General features: G+C 44.6%; 1 protein-coding gene across 3 annotated transcripts in view; it reads right to left on the bottom strand.

The window, feature by feature from the left end:
* Positions 1-21219, bottom strand: part of ERCC6 (ERCC excision repair 6, chromatin remodeling factor) — a 293153-nt gene that overhangs the window by 59565 nt on the left and 212369 nt on the right. For all 3 annotated transcript variants that reach the window (XM_040435004.1, XM_040435002.1, XM_040435003.1), the window contains 3 exons: positions 20712-20822; positions 20435-20554; positions 19989-20083 (listed from right to left, as the gene is read on the bottom strand). In XM_040435004.1, coding sequence (XP_040290938.1) covers positions 19989-20083; positions 20435-20554; positions 20712-20822 — 326 coding nt within the window. The remainder of the gene's footprint in view (positions 1-19988; positions 20084-20434; positions 20555-20711; positions 20823-21219) is intronic.

Below are 21219 nucleotides of genomic sequence, written 5' to 3' on the forward strand. Positions count from 1 at the left end.
AAAAAGCAGGGTGATTGTAAACATGAAAACGAGCAGTGTATAATATGATGGAAAAATTAACCCAGCCTGCAAAGGAGGCAATATGGACAATCACAATACATTAGTAAGTGCCTTGTATTAACCTTATCTACATGATAAATGTCACTTGCTGAATTGAGAGAACTGCTTTAAGGATGAAGTTGTGACTGAGACATTAAGGGATGGGACAACAAGACATTAACATCTAAGCTTCAAACACAATTCTGAACTATACTGACATTTTCCTGTAAAGCATATTACAAACTTCAATAAGATGTCTCTTAAATAAATATGCAATTTTTTTTTTTTTTTATAAGAAAGTGTATTCCTCCTGCTATATTTGATATGACAAGAAATTACAGAGATTCACAAGTATTTTTAAAGCACTATCAATGCCGAACAGTATATAGAGGTTTTAGAACAACATATCCACCGATCCAAATGTCTCTTTCAGGGAAATCCTTGCACATTTTAGCAAGATCAGTTCGGATGCTGAACTTGCCTGCCGGAAGACCTTTCAGCAGTAAAAAATAAATAAAAATTTGGCCCATTATATAAACAGAAAATCCTGCAAAGGAGACCCAGGACTGCTGAGCAACTAGAATACTGTTGTTAAAAGAAGACAGGATGCTACACAATGAGACTTGGCGTACTTTCACACTAGCATTACTCTTACCGGTAATATGTTTTCCATGAAAAACAAAAAACAAGCAAGAAAAAAAAACTGTGCCAAATATATGCCAGGCATATCTCCTCTTTGGCACAATACTAAAATATAGATTTCTCTTTTTCCTTTTTTTTTGCTCTCAAAAAAATAAAGGGAACACTTAAACAACACAATGTAACTCCAAGTCAATCACACTTCTGTGAAATCAAACTGTCCACTTAGGAAGCAACACTGAGTGACAATCAAATTTACATGCTGTTGTGCAAATGGGATAGACAACAGGTGGAAATTATAGGCAATTAGCAAGACACCCCCAATAAAGGAGTGGTTCTGGAGTGGTAACCACAGACCACTTCTCAGTTCCTATGCTTCCTGGCTGATGTTTTGGTCACTTTTGAATGCTGGCGGTGCTTTCACTCTAGTGGTAGCATGAGACGGAGTCTACAACCCACACAAGTGGCTCAGGTAGTGCAGCTTATCCAGGATGGCACATCAATGCGAGCTGTGGCAAGAAGGTTTGCTGTGTCTGTCAGCGTAGTGTCCAGAGCATGTAGGCGCTACCAGGAGACAGGCCAGTACATCAGGAGATGTGGAGGAGGCCGTAGGAGGGCAACAACCCATCAGCAGGACCGCTACCTCCGCCTTTGTGCAAGGAGGAACAGGAGGAGCACCGCCAGAGCCCTGTAAAATGACCTCCAGCAGGCCACAAATGTGCATGTGTCTGCTCAAACGGTCAGAAACAGACTCCATGAGGGTGATATGAGGACCTGACGTCCACAGGTGGAGGTTGTGCTTACAGCACAACACCGTGCAGGACGTTTGGCATTTGCCAGAGAACACCAAGATTGGCAAATTCGCCACTGGCGCCCTGTGCTCTTCACAGATGAAAGCAGGTTCACACTGAGCACATGTGACAGATGTGACAGAGTCTGGAGATGCCGTGGAGAACGTTCTGCTGCCTGCAACATCCTCCAGCATGACCGGTTTGGCATTGGGTCAGTAATGGTGTGGGGTGGCATTTCTTTGGAGGGACACACAGCCCTCCATGTGCTCGCCAGAGGTAGCCTGACTGCCATTAGGTACCGAGATGAGACCCTCAGACCCCTTGTGAGACCATATGCTGGTGCGGTTGGCCCTGGGTTCCTCCTAATGCAAGACAATGCTAGACCTCATGTGGCTGGAGTGTGTCAGCAGTTCCTGCAAGACGAAGGCATTGATGCTATGGACTGGCCCGCCCGTTCCCCAGACCTGAATCCAATTGAGCACATCTGGGACATCATGTCTCGCTCTATCCACCAACGTCACGTTGCACCACAGACTGTCCAGGAGTTGGCAGATGCTTTAGTCCAGGTCTGGGAGGAGATCCCTCAGGAGACCGTCCGCCACCTCATCAGGAGCATGCACAGGCGTTGTAGGGAGGTCATACAGGCACGTGGAGGCCTCACACACTACTGAGCCTCATTTTGACTTGTTTTAAAGGACATTACATCAAAGTTGGATCAGCCTGTAGTGTGTTTTTCCACTTTAATTTTGAGTGTGACTCCAAATTCAGACCTCCATGGGTTAAAAATTTGATTTCCATCTTTTTATTTTTGTGTGATTTTGTTGTCAGCACATTCAACTATGTAAAGAACAAAGTATTTCAGAAGAATTTTTAATTAACTCAGATCTAGGATGTGTTATTTTTGTGTTCCCTTTATTTTTTTGAGCAGTGTATATATTTTGGTAAGGCTGATTAGTGAGCCTGCATTTGTGGGAGGGGCGGAGGCTCTTCATATACGAGCCACAGCCTCACTCACAGGCGTGTGTTCTCAGGTGCACAGCTGCCGCTGGGTGTCATCAGCAAACTAGCTTCTCTGGTGGTAGGAGTCTTTCTTTGCAGCATGGAGCTTGTTATTTTGCTCTCTGCTACCGTAGCATGCACGCACCATACTATGTAAGTAAGTTGGGCCGGGGCCGTCTCTCCTGGCCGGTCGGAACCGACTTTGCTAGCGAACGGGAGGCTTTGCCTCAGAATCTGCTACCTCAGGTTTGCTCGTTGGGCCTAAATACTTTTCTTTTCAACTTTGTTTGTTGGTAATAGGAGTTAGTTCCTATGATTCTTACAAGTTTCACTTTGCTTCGTTCGTCTCGTATGAAAAGTTACTTCAGCCGGTTTGCTGTAAAGAAAGTTACCCAGGCTGCACGTGATGTCATGTTTGGAGATCGGACGCAGCTGTTATTGTTTAGGCCTCTTGCTATAGCTGTTCCTTGCCATGTGTCTCCCCCCCTCCCCCCGCTACCACCATCTTTAGACTTCACGTATTTCACTGCTTCATGTACTTAAAAACTCTGCCGCACTTTCATGCTCTGCTGTTATCCTGAGCGGCATTTACACTTTCGGCTTTTATTTCATGTCTTATGCTGCATCCGCACGTCCTTACTGTCCTGCACTTTTCTACTCTTGGTTCGTATTCACTCCGATTGGTCTCACATTCAAGCTGCATTCACCTGTTGGCTGTTACATCTCATTCCGTCACCAGCCGACAGCCGGATCCGTATTACACGCCTGTTATTACATGTTGTATACTCGGCTTACCGCCATAGCTGCTACTGTTACTCAGTTTTCATGCTCTGGACGCACCACCCTGGTGTTCCCACCTTGCTCCACTCACAACCAGAGCTGCGTTTATACCAAATTTCATGCTCTGCTTATACCCAAAGTTGTGTTCACACTTCTACTGCTACACCAGGTTGTTAACCCCACTCACCAAAGCCGCTTTCCATGTCTGCTGTCGCATCAAGTTAATATTCTGTTCACATCCAAAGCTGCGTCCGCATGTCTGCTTTCACATCTTGTCCTATACTCCTTTCACTACTAGAGCTGCGTCCACGTGTCTGGTTTCGCATCACGTCAATACTCTGCTCACTTTCAGGTTGCATTTATACGTCTGCTTTATACCATGCTTTTCATGCGCTACCCATACTCAGAGCTGCGCCCATACCATGTTTTTTTAGGTACCACTCACATCCAAAGCTGCATTCACCCATTTGTTGTTACATCATGTGTTGTACTCTGCTCCCACTCAAAGCTGCATTCTCCTGTTCATTGCTACGTCATGGTTTTGCTCAATCTCACCGGGGCAGTCTGCACCCACCGCTCTGGTACCTCTCTCCCGACAAACATAACTGCTTGCGTTCCCTTCCTCGGTGGTCTGTTACATTCCATAGGCCTACTTTCTGTTTTAATCCTGGTTCATATTCACTCAGACTGGTCTCCTTTTACTTCTGGTTCGTATTCACTCAGATTGGTCTCCTGCCCCAGTTCACCAAACAGCTCCTCAGCTGGGCCAGTAAGTTTCCTGCTATGTTTTCACAAGCTGTTTATTTGTTTGTCGCGATAAGAGACTTCTCTTAGCGATCTTGCAATGCCTCAGGCTCTTGTTTTTTTCCCCATCTAGGTTTCAATTTCATGTTTACGTTTAAGGTTCGCGGTGGTTAGTGTTTTATGTATGCACGTGCTTTGGATTACTAATGTCTATATTTTTAACGCCTGTTGGCAGTCATCTTCCTTAGGCCACCTTCTAGCCAATCCAATCATTCAAGTCGCTTCATATGCCATCAGGTCCGGCTTACGTTTTAATTACTTATCGTCACCGCAACGTCATCCCTCTGTCTTCGGGGGCCCTATGACTGATCCGGCCTCATGGCTCCGGGGGCCCCATGACCGTTTTTTCATGTTTTGTTTGTATGGGGCACGACATGGTTGTAGGCTGGTTAGTGTTCCAGGTTTGTTGTTGGAGAGGGTCATGGTTATGCGAGTCCCCAAGGCATTCTGGTGCTGCATAAGTGGTTTATAAAAAAAAAAAAAAAAAACGACTGGCATAGTCATTCGTAGTTCGCACGGTCATCTGATACTTGTCCCACCATCAGGGACTCTCGCGCATGGCGCCCGCCATCAGGGACTCTCGCGCATGGCTCTTGGCTTAAAGGATTTCACAATTGTCATCGACATTGGTAGGTCATACGGCCATCTGATACTATTTTCCATGGCACACCTTTCAGAAGTTTTCTTTTCTTCATTTATATTTTACAGATTAGTACTTGCGGTTCATTTCAGCCTCATTTCATTAAGAAGCTTTACCCCATGTCTTTGTCTTTCTAGGTTATCGAGTCCCGGTTGATTACTAAACCCGTTGGGTTAAGCCCCAATCTTTTCCCCAGCCGTCCTTAATTCTAAGGTTTGCATCCCGGCGGCTGCCCGGCCCCATGGGCCCCTGGTGGTTGCTTCGGCCCCATGGTTCAGGGGTCCGACCAATGGTTGTCTGTCCACCTGTGCAGCTATGCTTTTGAATGACTCATATCTTTACCTGCTTGCCAGCTTATGTTATTCAGGTTTAATTTTAGTTAATGTCCGTTATTATCTCCATTTTCTGTCACGTTTCCCTTCGTCTTTTCAGGTCATGCAGTTGAACTCCTATTAAGGGCCCCTTCCACGTCGGTCAGGTCTCGTTCCTAACGATATTTCGCCTCACATGTTATTCAGGCCACGTAGTTTATCTTAGGTATCGCCTGCCACATTGGTCAGGCTCATGGTTTAATTTCACCTGCACCTTATTCAGGTCACTTTTTATAGTTATTAAATTATTATTTAAAAAAAAACTCAGCCCCATGGCTTCGGGGGCCCGATGACAGCTTCGGCCCCATGGCTTCGGGGGCCCGATGACAGCTTCGGCCCCATGGCTTCGGGGGCCCGATGACAGCTTCGGCCCCATGGCTTCGGGGGCCCGATGACAGCTTCGGCCCCATGGCTTCGGGGGCCCGATGACAGCTTCGGCCCCATGGCTTCGGGGGCCCGATGACAGCTTCGGCCCCATGGCTTCGGGGGCCCGATGACAGCTTCGGCCCCATGGCTTCGGGGGCCCGATGACAGCTTCGGCCCCATGGCTTCGGGGGCCCGATGACAGCTTCGGCCCCATGGCTTCGGGGGCCCGATGACTGTTTTCAGTCCTGCTGGGCTGATTGCCTGGTTGGTTGTCCATTTGGGCTGATTTGGCCCCTATGTATAGCATACATACCTGCTTCCCTAATTTCCTAATAATCCATGTTGATTGCTCACTTTATGTTTTGACCGCAAACTGGTCCGGTTCGCCCTACAGCATCATTGTCATGTCTTACGCAGATATTTTGTCTTTCTTTTAATTGTTTATGCTTTCGTTCAGGTCCTGCCAGAGGAAGAACAAGTAGGGCAATTCCCTCTAACATTTCAGTCTCTGATCGTAGTCGATCATATTTTGTCAACCAGGTCCCCGCGCAAAGTCTTTGCCTTTTTACCCCGACCAGGAATTCATTTTTGCCAGTAGCTTCATTGCATTGCATTCCCTCACTCATGGGAGGGCATAGACAGAATCTTGTATATTATGGCTTCGTAGCTTCTTGCGGCACTAACCTCAGACTCCCTACAACCACGTTGAATCGGATTTTGGATAAGGTCCAGCATTTCCTCACGGTAGAAGATTCAGATAGTAGGTCGGTCTACACGTCTCAAGCGTAAAAACAATTCTCAGGGGCACACAGTAGAACAACGCGCGGACCACGGCTAGCAGATAGCTGTTGTCTGGGGAACTATTCAAGGATTCTCTTCCTATCTACATGGTTCTTTTTGGCCCTCATTCCTGCATAGTCTAGGCAGTTAGGTTGCGGTCCCACGATCTCCTGAGGCTAGGGCATTGCCAGTACTCGCACTAGAACCAAACTTTACAAGTTTCAGTTGGTTTTTATGATCCATTTCACAACGTATTCCCAGTCCTCCATTCCGCTTTGGGGCAGTATCTGCAATATTGAGCATCATGTCTCTGGCCTTGTCATCCACAAGATGGGTTGTAGGTCTCCTACTAGTCTTGCCTCATATACCCAGAATTTTCGCTCTAGATCCCTGACGCCTTGCAGTTGGCTTGGGGATTAGTTTGCACATGCCATTCGAATTCCTTTTCTACCCTACTTGGCTTGGTTTTTGCCCACTTATAGGCCTACCCACAATCATGGCTTAGGGCACACAACAAGCCATTTAGTCAGGTCAGCTAAGACACGCCTAGCTGGGTTAGGTTGTTCCCGTTGTTTCTCTCCCTAGGGTTCTTCGGATACCTCTTGGCCGTAGCCATGACCACAAAAAAAAAAAATATTTTTATATATATATATATATATATATATATATATATATATATATATATATATATATATATATATATATATATATAATAAAAATTTTACATACTTTTTTTTTTTTTTTAGGGAGGGAATTATGTAGGTGCTATCATGGGCTCATGGAAAACATATTACCGGTAAGAGTAATTGAAGTATTTCCATTACGCCCCATGACAGCACCTGTGAGAGACTAGACTAGATGACTATTAGGGAGGGACTACAGCCTGCAGCACCTTTCTCCCAAAAGACATATCCTGCACAGATGAAAGGTCCAACCTGTAGTGCTTGTAAAACGTAGAGGGGTAACTCCACGTTGCTGTCCTACAGATTTGCTCAATGGTAGCGCACCCTTTTTCTGCCCAGGAAGAGGCTACTGCCCTGGTGGAATGAGCTGAAAAATCTAAAGGTACCTGACAATCTGATTGTGAATATGCCAGACCTATCGCTCTCTTGATCCACCTGGCTAAGGTACGGTTTGTGACTTTTGAGCCTCTGTTCTGACCCTGAAACTGAACAAAGAGTTGTGGGGTTTTCCTAAAGCCCTTCGTAGACTCTAAATATGCACAGACACACCTTCTGACGTCTAAAGTATGAAAGGACTTTTCCCCCTCGTTGGGTCCTGACAAAAAGAAGGGAGAACTATTTCCTGAGATTTATGGAATACTGAATCTACTTTGGGCAGGAATGCAGGATCCGGTTTGAATACAATTCTATCATCCAGAATCTGAGTATATTGTGGGGAAGATGACAAAGCGGATAGTTCTCCAGGCTGTCAGGTGGAGGTTCTTGACTTCCGGATGATGTAGAGGGCCCTGATATAATAGGTCCTGTCTTTCTGGAAGTATCCAGGGATCGGCTATTGATAGTCTCCTCAACCAGTCAAACCAGACTCTTCTCGGCCAAAACGGTGCTATTAGTATCACTGTTGCCTGCTCCCCCCTGATCTTCTGGATCACTCTGGGCAATAGGCTGATGGGAGGAAATGCATAGACTAGGCCCTTCCCCCATGGCTGTGAGAGCACATCTGTGCCTATCGACTGATCCTCCCTGCTCAGAGAAAAGAAACTTTCGCACTTTGTTCTCTACCGAGACGAATAGATCTATTGTGGGAGATCCCCATAGGGCCTCTATTTGGTGAAATACCGCCTGATTCAGACACCAATTCGCCTGGCTGAATCTGTGTCTGCTGAGAAAGTCCGCCTGGTGATTCTCTGAGCCTTTCAAATGAACCGCTGAGAGAGAAAGAGCTTTCCCCTGTATTAGCAAGAAGATCCTGGATGCTAGCTCCATTAGTTGAGGAGATCTTGTCCCCCCTTGTTTGTTTATATAAGCTACCACCGAGGCGTTGTCGGATAGGATCCTGACGACATGTTTTTGAGGCAATGATGAGACTTTCCTTTAATGTGCACAGGACTGCTCTTAACTCCCTGGCATTTTGGGACTGAGCACTCTGGGTTTTTGACCAAGGGCCTTGGAAAAACCCCAAAACTGAATGGGCCCCCCATCCCCAAGGGCTTGCGTCGGTGGTTATTATTAAGGGGCCCTGTTTCAACCACTCTACTCCCTGACTTGGGTTCGGAATTTTTAGCCACCAAGTTAGGGACCGGGTTACTGACCCCGGGATCACAATCTTGCGATCCAGGGATAGCAACCTCCCATCCCATTTGGACAAACTGTGCCATTGAAGTATTCTGGACCTGAATTGGGCCCACCTCACAGCAGAAATACAAGCAGTCATCAGACCCAGAATAGACATTGCTTTTCTTAGGGATACTTCCTTGGTTTTGCCGAAAGACCTGATTTTCTGCTGAATAGCTTTCTTCTTGTCTACCGGAAGATAAGATTTCTGTGTCTGGGAATCTAATAAGTTGCCTAGGAAAACACATTTGGAGGCTGGAATCAGGGACGATTTGTCCCAATTTATTAACCAACCAAGGCTCATCAGGGTCCCCAGGACCTCCTGTATTTGAGATCTCAACAGCTCTGGGGACTGCCCTACCAAGAGAAGATCGTCCAGGTATGAGATTATAATGATGTCTGATCATCTTATTTCTGCCATTACCTCCGCCATTAGCTTCGTGAAGAGCCTCGGCGCCTGTGATATCCCAAAAGGAAGTGCTCTGAACTGCAAATGGACAATTGATTCCGCCATCTTCACCGCTACCCTGAGGTATTTCTGAGATGATGGATGAATGGGCACGTGATAGTAGGCATCTTTTATATCTATTGAGGCCATCACGCAGTTGGGGAACAGATGGACCGTGGAGGAGATGGATTCCATCCTGAATTTCTGGTATGTTAGATATTGGTTGAGAATCTTCAAATTTATTATCAGCTGGAACGTACCATTGGGTTTCGGAACCAAAGATGAAGTCGAATAAAAACCCTCTCCTTGTTCGTTCTTTGGGACTGGAACAAGGACTGCCTAGTCCAGGAGGTTGTTTATTTCCTCCGTAAGTGCCGCCTGTTTTGGAGAATGTTGGTTTATGGAAGTAATTTTTAATGCCCTGGGTGGTAGCCTTTTGAAGTCTAGGCGGTAACCTTCCTCTATAATACTCCTTACCCAGGCGCTTGCGGTAATATTTTGCCAGGCAGGAGAAAACGAAGAAAGACGACCGCCTACCTGGGGCCTGGCGTCATTGTTGAGAGGAACTCTAAGTCTGAGGTCTGGATTTAAACAGCACGCGTTTTGATTTATCCGATCTCCATTCCCTTCTTTTCTTCTGATCCCTTTCCTTCTCTCATTACTCCGAAATGGCTTCCCCTGTCTAGGAAAGGACGGTGTTGGAAATCCTTTTTTCTTATCAGATGCCTTAACTTAAATATCGTCCAAGGCAGACCCAAACAAAAAATTTCCTTGACAAGGAAGGGCACATAGCTTAGACTTTGAAGCCACATCGCACTTCCACCCCTTCAACCATAGGGACCTTCTGGCTGAATTGGACAGTGCGGCCGCTCTAGAGGAAAGCCTCAATGCATCAGCGGAGACATCAGAAATAAAGTCCACTGCTCTGGACATGGTTGGTATAGCTTCCAGAAGTGGATTCCTAGGAGTCTTGTTCTCTATATGAGACTCTAGCTCCTCCAACCAGACCTTTAACCTCCTCCCAACCGCCTAACGCAGGGATGCATCCTGCAGGCGGTCGGTTTGTTCCTCCTAGACACATCGGCGCGTCATCTCGCGAGACTTCCTGTGAACGCGCGCACACAGGAGCGCGCGTTCACAGGATTGGAAGGTAAACGAGCTGATCTACAGCCTGCCAGCGGCAATCATTCGCTGGCAGGCTGTAGGTGCGATTTTTTTAACCCCTGAAAGGTATATCAGACGCTGTTTTGCTAACAGCGTCTGATATACCTGCTACCTGGTCCTCTGGTGGTCCCTTTTGCTTGGATCGACCACCAGAGGACACAGGCAGCTCTGTAAAGTAGCACCAATCACCACACACCACCACCCCCCCCCCCCCCCCCCGTCACTTATTAACCCATGATCACCCCATATAGACTCCCTGATCATGCCCCTGTCATTGATCACCCCCTGTAAGGCTCCATTCAGATGTCCGTATGTGTTTTGCGGATCCACAAAACACGGACACCGCGGATCCGCAAAACACGGACACCGGCAATGTGCTTTCCGCATTTTGCGGATCCGCACATTGCCAGAACTATATAGAAAATGCCTTTTTTTGACAAGAATAGGGCATGTTCTATAGGCTCTACAAAAATCTGTGTTCGCCCGATCAGGCCTGATCTTGTGCGCACACTTGCGTTCAGTCCGCCCCACCGCAGTGACAGAAATTTTTTTTTTCTGATTACTGCAAAAACACCGTAAAATCGCTGCGGCGCTATAAAGATCACTTTTGAGTTCATAGATTTTTTTTTTTGGCACAAGTTAGCGGAAATTGATTTTTGAGTTGAGTTTTTTGTTTTTTTCGTTTTTTTCTTACAGAGTCTCATTCCACTAACTTGTGACAAAAAATAAAATCTCACATGAACTCACCATACCCCTCACAGAATCCAAATGCGTAAAAAAAAATTGACATTTATATTCCAGACTTCTTCTAACGCTTTAGAGCCCCTAAAATGCCAGGGCAGTATAAATACCCCACATGTGACCCCATTTTGGAAAGAAGACATCCCTCACGGAATATCTTGGGGTGTATTCTTTCCAAAATGGGGTCACTTGTGGGGTATTTATACTGCCCTGGTATTTTAGGGGCCCTAAAGCATGAGAAGTAGTTTGGAATCCAAATGCGTAAAAAATGCCCTGTGAAATCGTAAAGATTCTCATTGGAATTTGGGCCCCTTTGCGCACCTAGGCTGCAAAAAAGTGTCACACATGTGGTATCGCCGTACTCAGGAGAAGTAGGGCAATGTGTTTTGGGGTGGATTGTTACATATACCCTCACTGTGCGTGAGAAATATCTCTGTAAATGACAACTTTTAAATTTTTTTTATACAAAGTTGTCAATATACACAGAGATATTTCTCTCACCTAGCATGGGTATATGTAAGAATACACCCCAAAACACATTGCCCTACTTCTCCTGAGTACGGCGATACCACATGTGTGAAACTTTTTTGCAGCCTAGGTGCGTAAAGGGGCCAAAAGTCCAACGAGTACCTTTAGGCTTTACAGGGTTGCTCACAATTTAGCCCCGCCCAAAATGCCAGAACAGTAAACACACCCCACAAATGACCCCATTTCGGAAAGTAGACACCCCAAGGTATTCGCTGAAGGGCATATTGAGTCCATGAAAGATTGAACTTTGTCACAAGTTAGCGGAAAGGGAGACTTCGTGAGAAAAAAAAAATAGATATCAATATCCGCTAGCTTGTGGCCAAAAAAAAAAAAAACTTCTATGAACTCACCATGCCCCTCACGGAATACCTTGGGATGTCTCCTTTCCAAAATGGGGTCACATGTGGGGTATTTATACTGCCCTAGAATTTTAGGAGCCCTAAAGCGTGAGAAGAAGTCTGGAATCCAAATGCCTAAAAATGATACTCATTGGAATTTGGGCCCCTTTGCACACCTAGGCTAGAAAAAAAAGTGTCACACATGTGGTATCGCCGTACTCAGGAGAAGTAGGGCAATGTGTTTTGGGGTGTATTTTTACATATACCCATGCTGGGTGAGAGAAATATTTCTGTAAAATGACAAATTTGTATAACAAAAAAGGGAAAAGTTGTCTTTTACAGAGATATTTATCTCACACAGTATGGGTATATGTAAAAATACACCCCAAAACACATTGCCCTACTTCTCCTGAGTACGGCGATACCACATGTGTGACACTTTTTTGCAGCCTAGGTACGCAAAGGGGCCCAAATTCCAATGAGAATCTTTACGATTTCACAGGGCATTTTTTACGCATTTGGATTCCAAACTACTTCTCATGCTTTAGGTCCCCTAAAATGCCAGGGCAGTATAAATACCCCACAAGTGACCCCATTTTGGAAAGAAGACACCCCAAGGTATTTCGTGAGGGGTATGGTGAGTTCATGTAAAAAAAAAAATTTTTGTCACAAGTTAGTGGAATATGAGACTTTGTAAGAAAAAAATAAAATAAAATCATTTTCCGCTAACTTGTGACAAAAAAACTTCCATGAACTCACTATGCCCATCAGCGAATAACGTAGGGTGTCTACTTTCCGAAATGGGGTCATTTGTGGGGTATTTCTACTGTCTGGGCATTGTAGAACCTCAGGAAACATGACAGGTGCTCAGAAAGTCAAAGTGCGTAAATTCTCATTTTTGCACCATAGTTTGTAAACGCTATAACTTTTACCCAAACCAATAAATATACACTTATTGCTTTTTTTTTTTATCAAAGACATGTAGAACAATAAATTTAGAGAAAAATGTATATAGAAATGTAGTTATATTTGAAAAATTTTACAGCAGAAAGTGCAAAATTTCATTTTTTTGCAAAGATTTCGGTCAATTTCGATTAATATCAAAAAATGTCAGCAGCAATGAAATACCACCAAATGAAAGCTCTATTAGTGAGAAGGAAAGGAGGTAAAATTCATTTGGGTGGTAAGTTGTATGACCGAGCAATAAACCGTGAAAGTAGTGTAGTGCAGAATTGTAAAAAGTGGTCTGGTCATTAAGGGGGTTTAAGCTAGGGGAGCTGAGGTGGTTAATGACCTTGCCACCGAAGTAGTCGCTATATTCGTTTTAAAGGCAGAAGTGGATGCCTCCCAATTCTTTCTTAAGTAGGCATCTGCCCTTTTGTCCATGTTATCTTTAAGGGACCCTAAATCCTCAAACGGGAGAGCTGATTTTTTATTTATCTTCGCTACGGGGGCGTCTACCATCGGTACCTCCTGCCAAGATGATACTTCTTGATCAAAGGGGTACTTTCTCTTAACCGCTCTAGGGATAAAGAATTTTTTGTCGGGCTTCTCCCATTCACGTTTAATCAGGTCTTTGATACAGTCCTGAATGAGCAACACCATAGATTTTTTTGGCTTTAGGCTTTCAACCCTGAGTTCTGGCCTAGACCTGGACTCCTTTTCTTCCTCCAGCACCATCGTGGATCTAACAGCTTTTAAAGGGCTTCTGTCACCCCCCTAAAGTCACTTTTCATTTTTTGGCTACTTAAAATCCTTATACTGCGATTTATCAATATAGGGAAAACCGGGTGCAATATCCAAGTATGGTAACAGGTGCTTACCCACTTGTACAGAGTAAAAAAATTCGACTGCTCTCCACAGCGTATCTTCAATCAAAAAGTGTGTTTTTAATCACCCATATGGTGGCAAAGAGCGACGTTTCGGCTCAAACATGAGCCTTTCTCAAGCCTAGGTAGATACCCATAGGCAGAGATAGATAGGCAGATACCCATAGGCAGAGATAGATAGGCAGATACCCATAGGCAGATACACATAGGCTATATATATATATATTATATATATATGCCTGTCCGTGAAAATATATATAATATATACACACACACTCACCTAAAGAATTATTAGGAACACCTGTTCTATTTCTCATTAATGCAATTATCTAGTCAACCAATCACATGGCAGTTGCTTCAATGCATTTAGGGGGGTGGTCCTGGTCAAGACAATCTCCTGAACTCCAAACTGAATGTCAGAATGGGAAAGAAAGGTGATTTAAAGCGAACCTTTCACCTCATTTTCACTTTATAAACTAGCAACAGTACCTTATAGATCATCTTCAGTGTGTTCTTATACATCCTTGTGCCGCTTTCATGCGCTGTATCTGCCTGAAAAAATCATCTTATAAAGTTATCATTTCCTGCTCCAACAGTCACGCTAGAAGTCAAGGGGGTAGCCCTTCCCTCACCTCTGGCTGTACCTCCCCTGCCCTAACCCCGCCTCTTTGCACTGTAATTGACAGCCGGCTCAGTCGCCGGGACCGCGCTTGTCAAGGCTGCGTATGCGCCGTCCTCCTCATTCGCCGCTCGATCCCGTCTTTTGTGCGAAAGACGGGATCGAGCGGCGAATGAGGAGGACGGCGCATGCGCAGCCTTGACAAGCACGGTCCCGGCGACTGAGCCGGCTGTCAATTACAGTGCATAGAGGCGGGGTTAGGGCAGGGGAGGTACAGCCAGAGGTGAGGGAAGGGCTACCCCCTTGACTTCTAGCGTGACTGTTGGAGCAGGAAATGATAACTTTATAAGATGATTTTTTCAGGCAGATACAGCGCATGAAAGCGGCACAAGGATGTATAAGAACACACTGAAGATGATCTATAAGGTACTGTTGCTAGTTTGTAAAGTGAAAATGAGGTGAAAGGTTCGCTTTAAGCAATTTTGAGCGTGGCATGGTTGTTGGTGCCAGACGGGCCGGTCTGAGTATTTCACAATCTGCTCAGTTACTGGGATTTTCACGCACACCCATTTCTAGGGTTTACAAAGAATGGTGTGAAAAGGGAAAAACATCCAGTATGCGGCAGTCCTGTGGGCAAAAATGCCTTGTGGATGCTAGAGGTCAGAGGAGAATGGGCCGACTGATTCAAGCTGATAGAAGAGCAACGTTGACTGAAATAACCACTCGTTACAACCGAGGTAAGCAGCAAAGCATTTGTGAAGCCACAACATGCACAACCTTGAGGCGGATGGGCTACAACAGCAGAAGACCCCACCGGGTACCACTCATCTCCACTACAAATAGGAAAAAGAGGCTACAATTTGCACAAGCTCACCAAAATTGGACTGTAGAAGACTGGAAAAATGTTGCCTAGTCTGATGAGTCTCGATTTCTGTTGAGACATTCAAATGGTAGAGTCCGAATTTGGCGTAAACAGAATGAGAACATGTATCCATCCTCTGATGGCTACTTCCAGCAGGATAATGCACCATGTCACAAAGCTCGAATCATTTCAAATTGGTTTCTTGAACATGACAATGAGTTCACTGTACTAAAATGGCCCCCACAGTCACCAGATCTCAACCCAAGAAAGCATCTTTGGGATGTGGTGGAACGGGAGCTTCGTGCCCTGGATGTGCATCCCTCAAATCTCCATCAACTGCAAGATGCTATCCTATCAATATGGGCCAACATTTCTAAAGAATGCTATCAGCACCTTGTTGAATCAATGCCACGTAGAATTAAGACAGTTTTGAAGGCAAAAGGGGGTCCAACACCGTATTAGTATGGTGTTCCTAATAATTCTTTAGGTGAGTGTATATATATATGCTATATATATGACAGATATATACAGATATATTTAATATCAATGAAAAAGACCGGCACTCGCTGTTGATAATTCTTTCTTTGTATTTATTCAGTCACATGTACAGGCAATAAGTGACGCGTGCGTTTCGGTGCTGCCGCACCTTCCTCAGACTTATCCTCATACAAAGAACATTTCATGTTTAAATAGAGCGCCCAAACACAGAGAAATGACATCACACAGAAAACCACACCCACCAATCAGTGTTAAAACAAAAACATATGAGTTCCTTTAAATTCACTTTAGTTTGTTCCTTACTTCTTTCTTCCTTCATTATGTTCGCTGTAAATAATATATAGAAAAAAATCCATTTATTTTCTTACAAAGGATATTTTTGTCAAAAAATTATTATTTTCATTATTTTCTTTTTTATTTTTTTATTTTTATTTTTTGTTTTAAAGTTTTTTATTTGTTTTTAATTGCACTATTGCAATACTCAAAAATATAACATTATAGAAAAATTATTATCCTGAGAAAAATATTATTATATCAAGGTGATCTATCAGAGGAAGCTTTGTACATTATACTCCCGGTTGAGTCCGTGGGGCTCAATCGTTCGTAATCGATGTATCCAATAAGCCTCCCTCTGCAGCAATAACTTGTTCCTATCTCCACCCCGACGTGGAAGGGGTACACTGTCTATAATCTGGTAACGCAACTGTGCCACTGTGTGTCTATGTGCATGGAAGTGGAATGGTACAGGAAATAATAAATTTTGCTTGCGGATGGTGGACTTGTGGTTACTAAGTCTGTCTTTCATCCTAGTGGAAGTCTCTCCCACGTACAATAGACCACAGGGGCACTTTAAAATATATATAACAAAACGACTGTCACAGGTAAAAATTTTTTTTATAGGTATGCGTTCGCCAGATTGTGGATGTGTAAAGTGTGTACCCTTAATCACACTAGAGCAGTGTACGCAATTTAAGCAGGGAAAAGTTCCCATTTTAGGAGTAGCCAGTACTCTCTGTATAGGTGCAGTTTTACTACTTCCAATGTCAGCCCGTACTATCTTATCACGTATATTTGTGGCTCTTTTGAAGCACATCATAGGTGGTAGTTTAAACTCCACTACTTGTGGGTATGACTTTGACACTACATTCCAATGTTTATTTATTATCCCTCTCAATCTCTGAGACCATGGATGATACTGAATTACAAGTGGAATCCGTGGTTCTTTTAGGGGCTTATCCTGTTGTTTTATCTCAACTCGGTTCCTAGGGAACCAGTACCAGTCTCAGAATGAACGGATTGAGGGACCATGTGTTCTGAAGAAAAATGGGCCTTTAAACGTATATTACGGTAAAACCGTTGTAAGTCAGTATCAAGGTTGAAAGTATCAAGGCTTCCAGTGGGGCTAAATGATAAACCCTTTTGTAATAAGTTCATGTCGGCCACACTCAGATTTTTAGAGGACAGATTGAATACTAAGTTTTTGTCCTTACCTGGGACCTCGTGATCCGTGGAGCGTCTGCCTCGCCTATGATGGCGCCCGGCTCGCCTTGTCTTGGCTTGCGTGGTCGTCGGCCTAAAAAAGGCGCCCGATATCCAGTAGAGACGTCGCTTCCAGAGCCGGAAGAAGCCGAACCCACTCGCCAGTCTCTCATACGAGAGAATGGAACCGCGACACCTTTTGCGTCCTGCCACCTGTATACTCGGTGGTGCAGATAATCCTCTGTATCCCGAAGAAACTTGGATCGCTTTGTAGCTTCGATCCTGGAGCGGAGCTCGCTGCATTGTTTGTCAAGTTTGTCCTGTAGTGCGGTGAATTCTTCCGGCTTCAAGCAGTTATTCAGCTGTTGCTTAATGTTGTCAATGCTCTTTTGGCGTTCGTCAATGGCAACGGTCAGATGCTCAAGAGTAAGTACAATCAAATCCAAAGAGCATTTATTAAGTATTTGGGCAAAACGGGTGCAATAGTCCAAGTTATCGCCAAACAGAGTCGGCCGCAGTTTAACTCGGAGTCCTCGAGGTATTTTTTCAGTGCAGTGATATTCCGCCAATGTTGCGGCATGCAATTCTAATGAGATAAGCTGTTTCGCTTCCTTCTCAAGATCCCGACTTTTCAATTCACTTGAAGGAATTTTCAAAAAATCAGATGGGGCGGTGATCTGTGCCACAATGTCTTTCGCCGCATCATCCGTATAAGCAAAGGTATTTATATATGTGTGATATGTAAGTATCTGTATATTTATTAAGTAGGTGCTTATTATTTATATTCATTGGTGGTATAGTGTTTATAATTAAACATTTTTATAAAATTATTTAATCCCATTTCGTTGGTGGCTTTTGTGGCAGCATGCTTATTAGGTAAATACTTACCTGATTCGAGCATCCAGCGACGTCACCAGACTCTCCGCCTCCTTACCAGCGATGCCGGCGTCTTCTCTTCCGGGTGTAGATGCGACGTCATCGGCACAGGCGCATTGAGGATGGAGTGGCCGAGCGAGCGTCCTCCTCTCAGTGCGCCTGCGCCGACTGAAGACCGGTACGGCGCAGGCGCGAGCTTTAGAACGCAGACAGAGCCAGCCAGATGACTAGAGCGCTCGCTGGCCCTGTCAATCAACATGAGGAGGGGGCGTCTTTTTGAAAGGAAGATACGGCTGCTACCAGCAAGTAGCCGCCCTACTTGCTGGTAGAGAGGTAATTTACATATTAAAAAAGTCTGTTTTTTGAAGAAACTACTGAACGAAAAAGAGTAAGAGCACTATATATTGATAAATCGCAGTATAAGGATTTTAAGTAGCCAAAAAAGGAAAGATGACTTTAGGGCGGGTGACAGAAGCCCTTTAATAGTAGATCCCTATCCTCCGCTCTGAATAACGGCTTCCCTGTCAAATCCTCAGACTCAGAATCTGAGCTTGCAATGGCGCCCTCCTCAGAATCCGTAGTATCCTCCACTATCGTCTGAGCCTTCTTATGTCTGGATGAGCTAGGCAGGGATTTTTTAAGATCTTCCACAGAAGAACGAACTTCCTTTTTAACTAACTCCTGGATGCTTTGTAATAAAGATGGCGACTCATCTGCTACTAACTTATCCAGACATGGTTGACAACATGTTTTTGGGGTAGGACGGGCCCAATTTCCGCTTGCAAATTCCACACTCCTTAGCTCTTGTTTTGTGGGTAGATTTTCTTGGGGCTTCTTTAACCTGCATTTAATAAAACAGCCCTAATCAGTCTAATTCTGACCACAATAATAACTCCCCAAAGGGAGATGGTGGGGGTTAACCCCTCTTACCCCCAGGAGTATCATGCTGGATTCAGAGAGCTGCTCCTGTCTGTCAGTGCACAGTTGCACTTCCCCTTCTTCCTGCATGATGATGCTACTTCAAGGGGGGCAATGGAGGGAAGATCTGGCCGTCCGGACCGGTATCTGCTTGCTGCTGTTCCCTCCATGCTGGCTGGCCGGCGTTCCTTTTTTCAAATGGGCCGCGCAACCCCAGCCATGTTTAAGCTCCTCCCCTTCCGGCTGGTGGAACGCACGCGTCACTTACGGTGCAACGCGCGCGTCCAGACTCTGCTTGCCGCAATGAGAGGAGAAGATCCACCTGCCCCCTCACGCCGAACTTTGCCGGCTAGGCAGGGACAACGAGGCAGCTACAGGCATCTCCCCATGGCTCTGAAGAAGGGAAGAAAACGCCGGGCTTCTCAGCGGCTCCTAGTGCAGACTTACGCCGACAGGTACCTCCACTAGGTTTCCATCCTTTTAACCCTAGAGGTCCTGCAGCCCAAAAGATAGACCTGAGAAGAAATCCTCCTGTCTCTGGACAGGAAACAGGAAAGAACTGGTGGAAGGCAGTGGTGGAAGGCAGTGGACCAATTTAAAGATCTGGGAAGTTCCTGTTTCCTGTCCGGAAGGGGGAGGATCTCTCACAGGTGCTGTCATGGGGCGTAATGGAAAATAACTGATCTGTTTTATCCCCATGCATTCTGAATGGAGAGAAATCCGTTCAGGATGCATCAGGATGTCTTCAGTTCAGTCACTAAACTGCGTTTTGGACGGAGGAAATACTGCAGCATGCTATTATCTCCGTCCAAAATTCAGGATCAGTTGCCAGAATGCCGGTAATGAAAGTAAAAAAATAAATAAATAAATGGAAACCATCGCCATAGTCACCCTGCTCACTCAAACCTATACATGTTATATATCAAATCAATCGATACAAAATAGGGAACCCATTGCAATAATTTTTATTTCAGTCTTAATATTTAAAAAATTTAAAGCTATACGCAAAAACGGAAAAATCTAAGCGTTAAGCACTTCTTGCACCCAGATACAACTTTGCTTGCGGTCCTTGAAATACCAAGTCGCTCCTGCGGGCACGAGCCGCCACCTTAGCATACAGCATACCGAACAGTGTAGCAGCAGTTCCCACTCTGCAGTAAATAGCAAATTTATAGTCAGTACCTGTGATAAATCTTTTCTTCTATAGTTCCTGCAGTGAGCAGCCTGTAAACAGTGACTTGTTTCTTTTGACCAATTCTCCATGCCCTCTCTCGAGCCTGGAAATGAACAATTTAAATTATACTGTATTATAAGGACTCATGCGCAACGTGTCTGTTTTGTGGTCTGCAAAACACTGATTCCGCCATTGTGCATCCCACATTTTCCCATTCCATGCTAAAAATGCCTATTCTTATCCACAAAATAGACATATATAGGACATGTACTATGTTTTTTGTGGGAACAGACACAGTACGCGGTGCGCTGTCCTCATTGTGTGCGGGCCACTGAAATAAACGATGTGGATTATCTGCGGACCAAAAATACAGTCATGTGAATGGGGCCTTAAAGCAATTATGCGTCTGACACAAACTTCAAACCCAGAAATTCTCTCCTTAAATCCAACCTACTTGTATATCTGTGCTGGGATTCCAGTCAGGATCATAGATGACAACTCTATTGGCTCCAGTGAGATTCACACCAAGACCTCCAACTCTGGTTGTAAGAAGGAATACAAAGATCGAGGAGTCCTGTAAGACACAATCAGGCTGATGACAACAACGCAAAAGCTAATCATGTGAATTTGTACTGAGAAAAATAACAATCTTTGACTCTACATTTGCATACAATATTATATGTACACAAAATCAGCTGGTTTAGGGAAAAAAGGAAAAAATGTTTAACTACCTCATTAAACTTTATGATGAGAGGTTGTCGTGATGCAACAGTTGTAGTGCCATCCATTTTGAGGTATGTATAATCCATTCTTCGAACAAATGCTTCCAGGATATTTAACATCTAAAAAGTAGATAAAATTTTTTAGATCCTTCAGTGGTTAATACCTTATTCTGGTTAACAGAAAAGATCAAAAAGCCTCCTCCTCAGACATCTTCCATTTACGGGCTAACAAGGTACAAATTTAAATTTTACTTTAGGCTACTTTCACACTGGCGTTTTGGCTTTCCGTTTGTTAGATCCGTTCAGGGCTGTCACAAGCGGTCCGGATCAGTTTGCATTCTAATGCATTCTGAAAGGAAAAGGATCCGCACTGAAAGCATCAGTTCAGTCTCCATTCCGCTTTGGAGACGGACAAGCAGCGTTTTGGTGTCCTTCTGATGAAACGGAGCCACTGACAATAGAAAACGGATCCGTCCTCCATTGACTTTCAATAGTGTTCAAGATGGATCCGTCTTGG

This window comes from Bufo bufo, chromosome 6 (genome assembly GCF_905171765.1).
Source record: "Bufo bufo chromosome 6, aBufBuf1.1, whole genome shotgun sequence".
Lineage (NCBI taxonomy): Eukaryota > Metazoa > Chordata > Amphibia > Anura > Bufonidae > Bufo > Bufo bufo.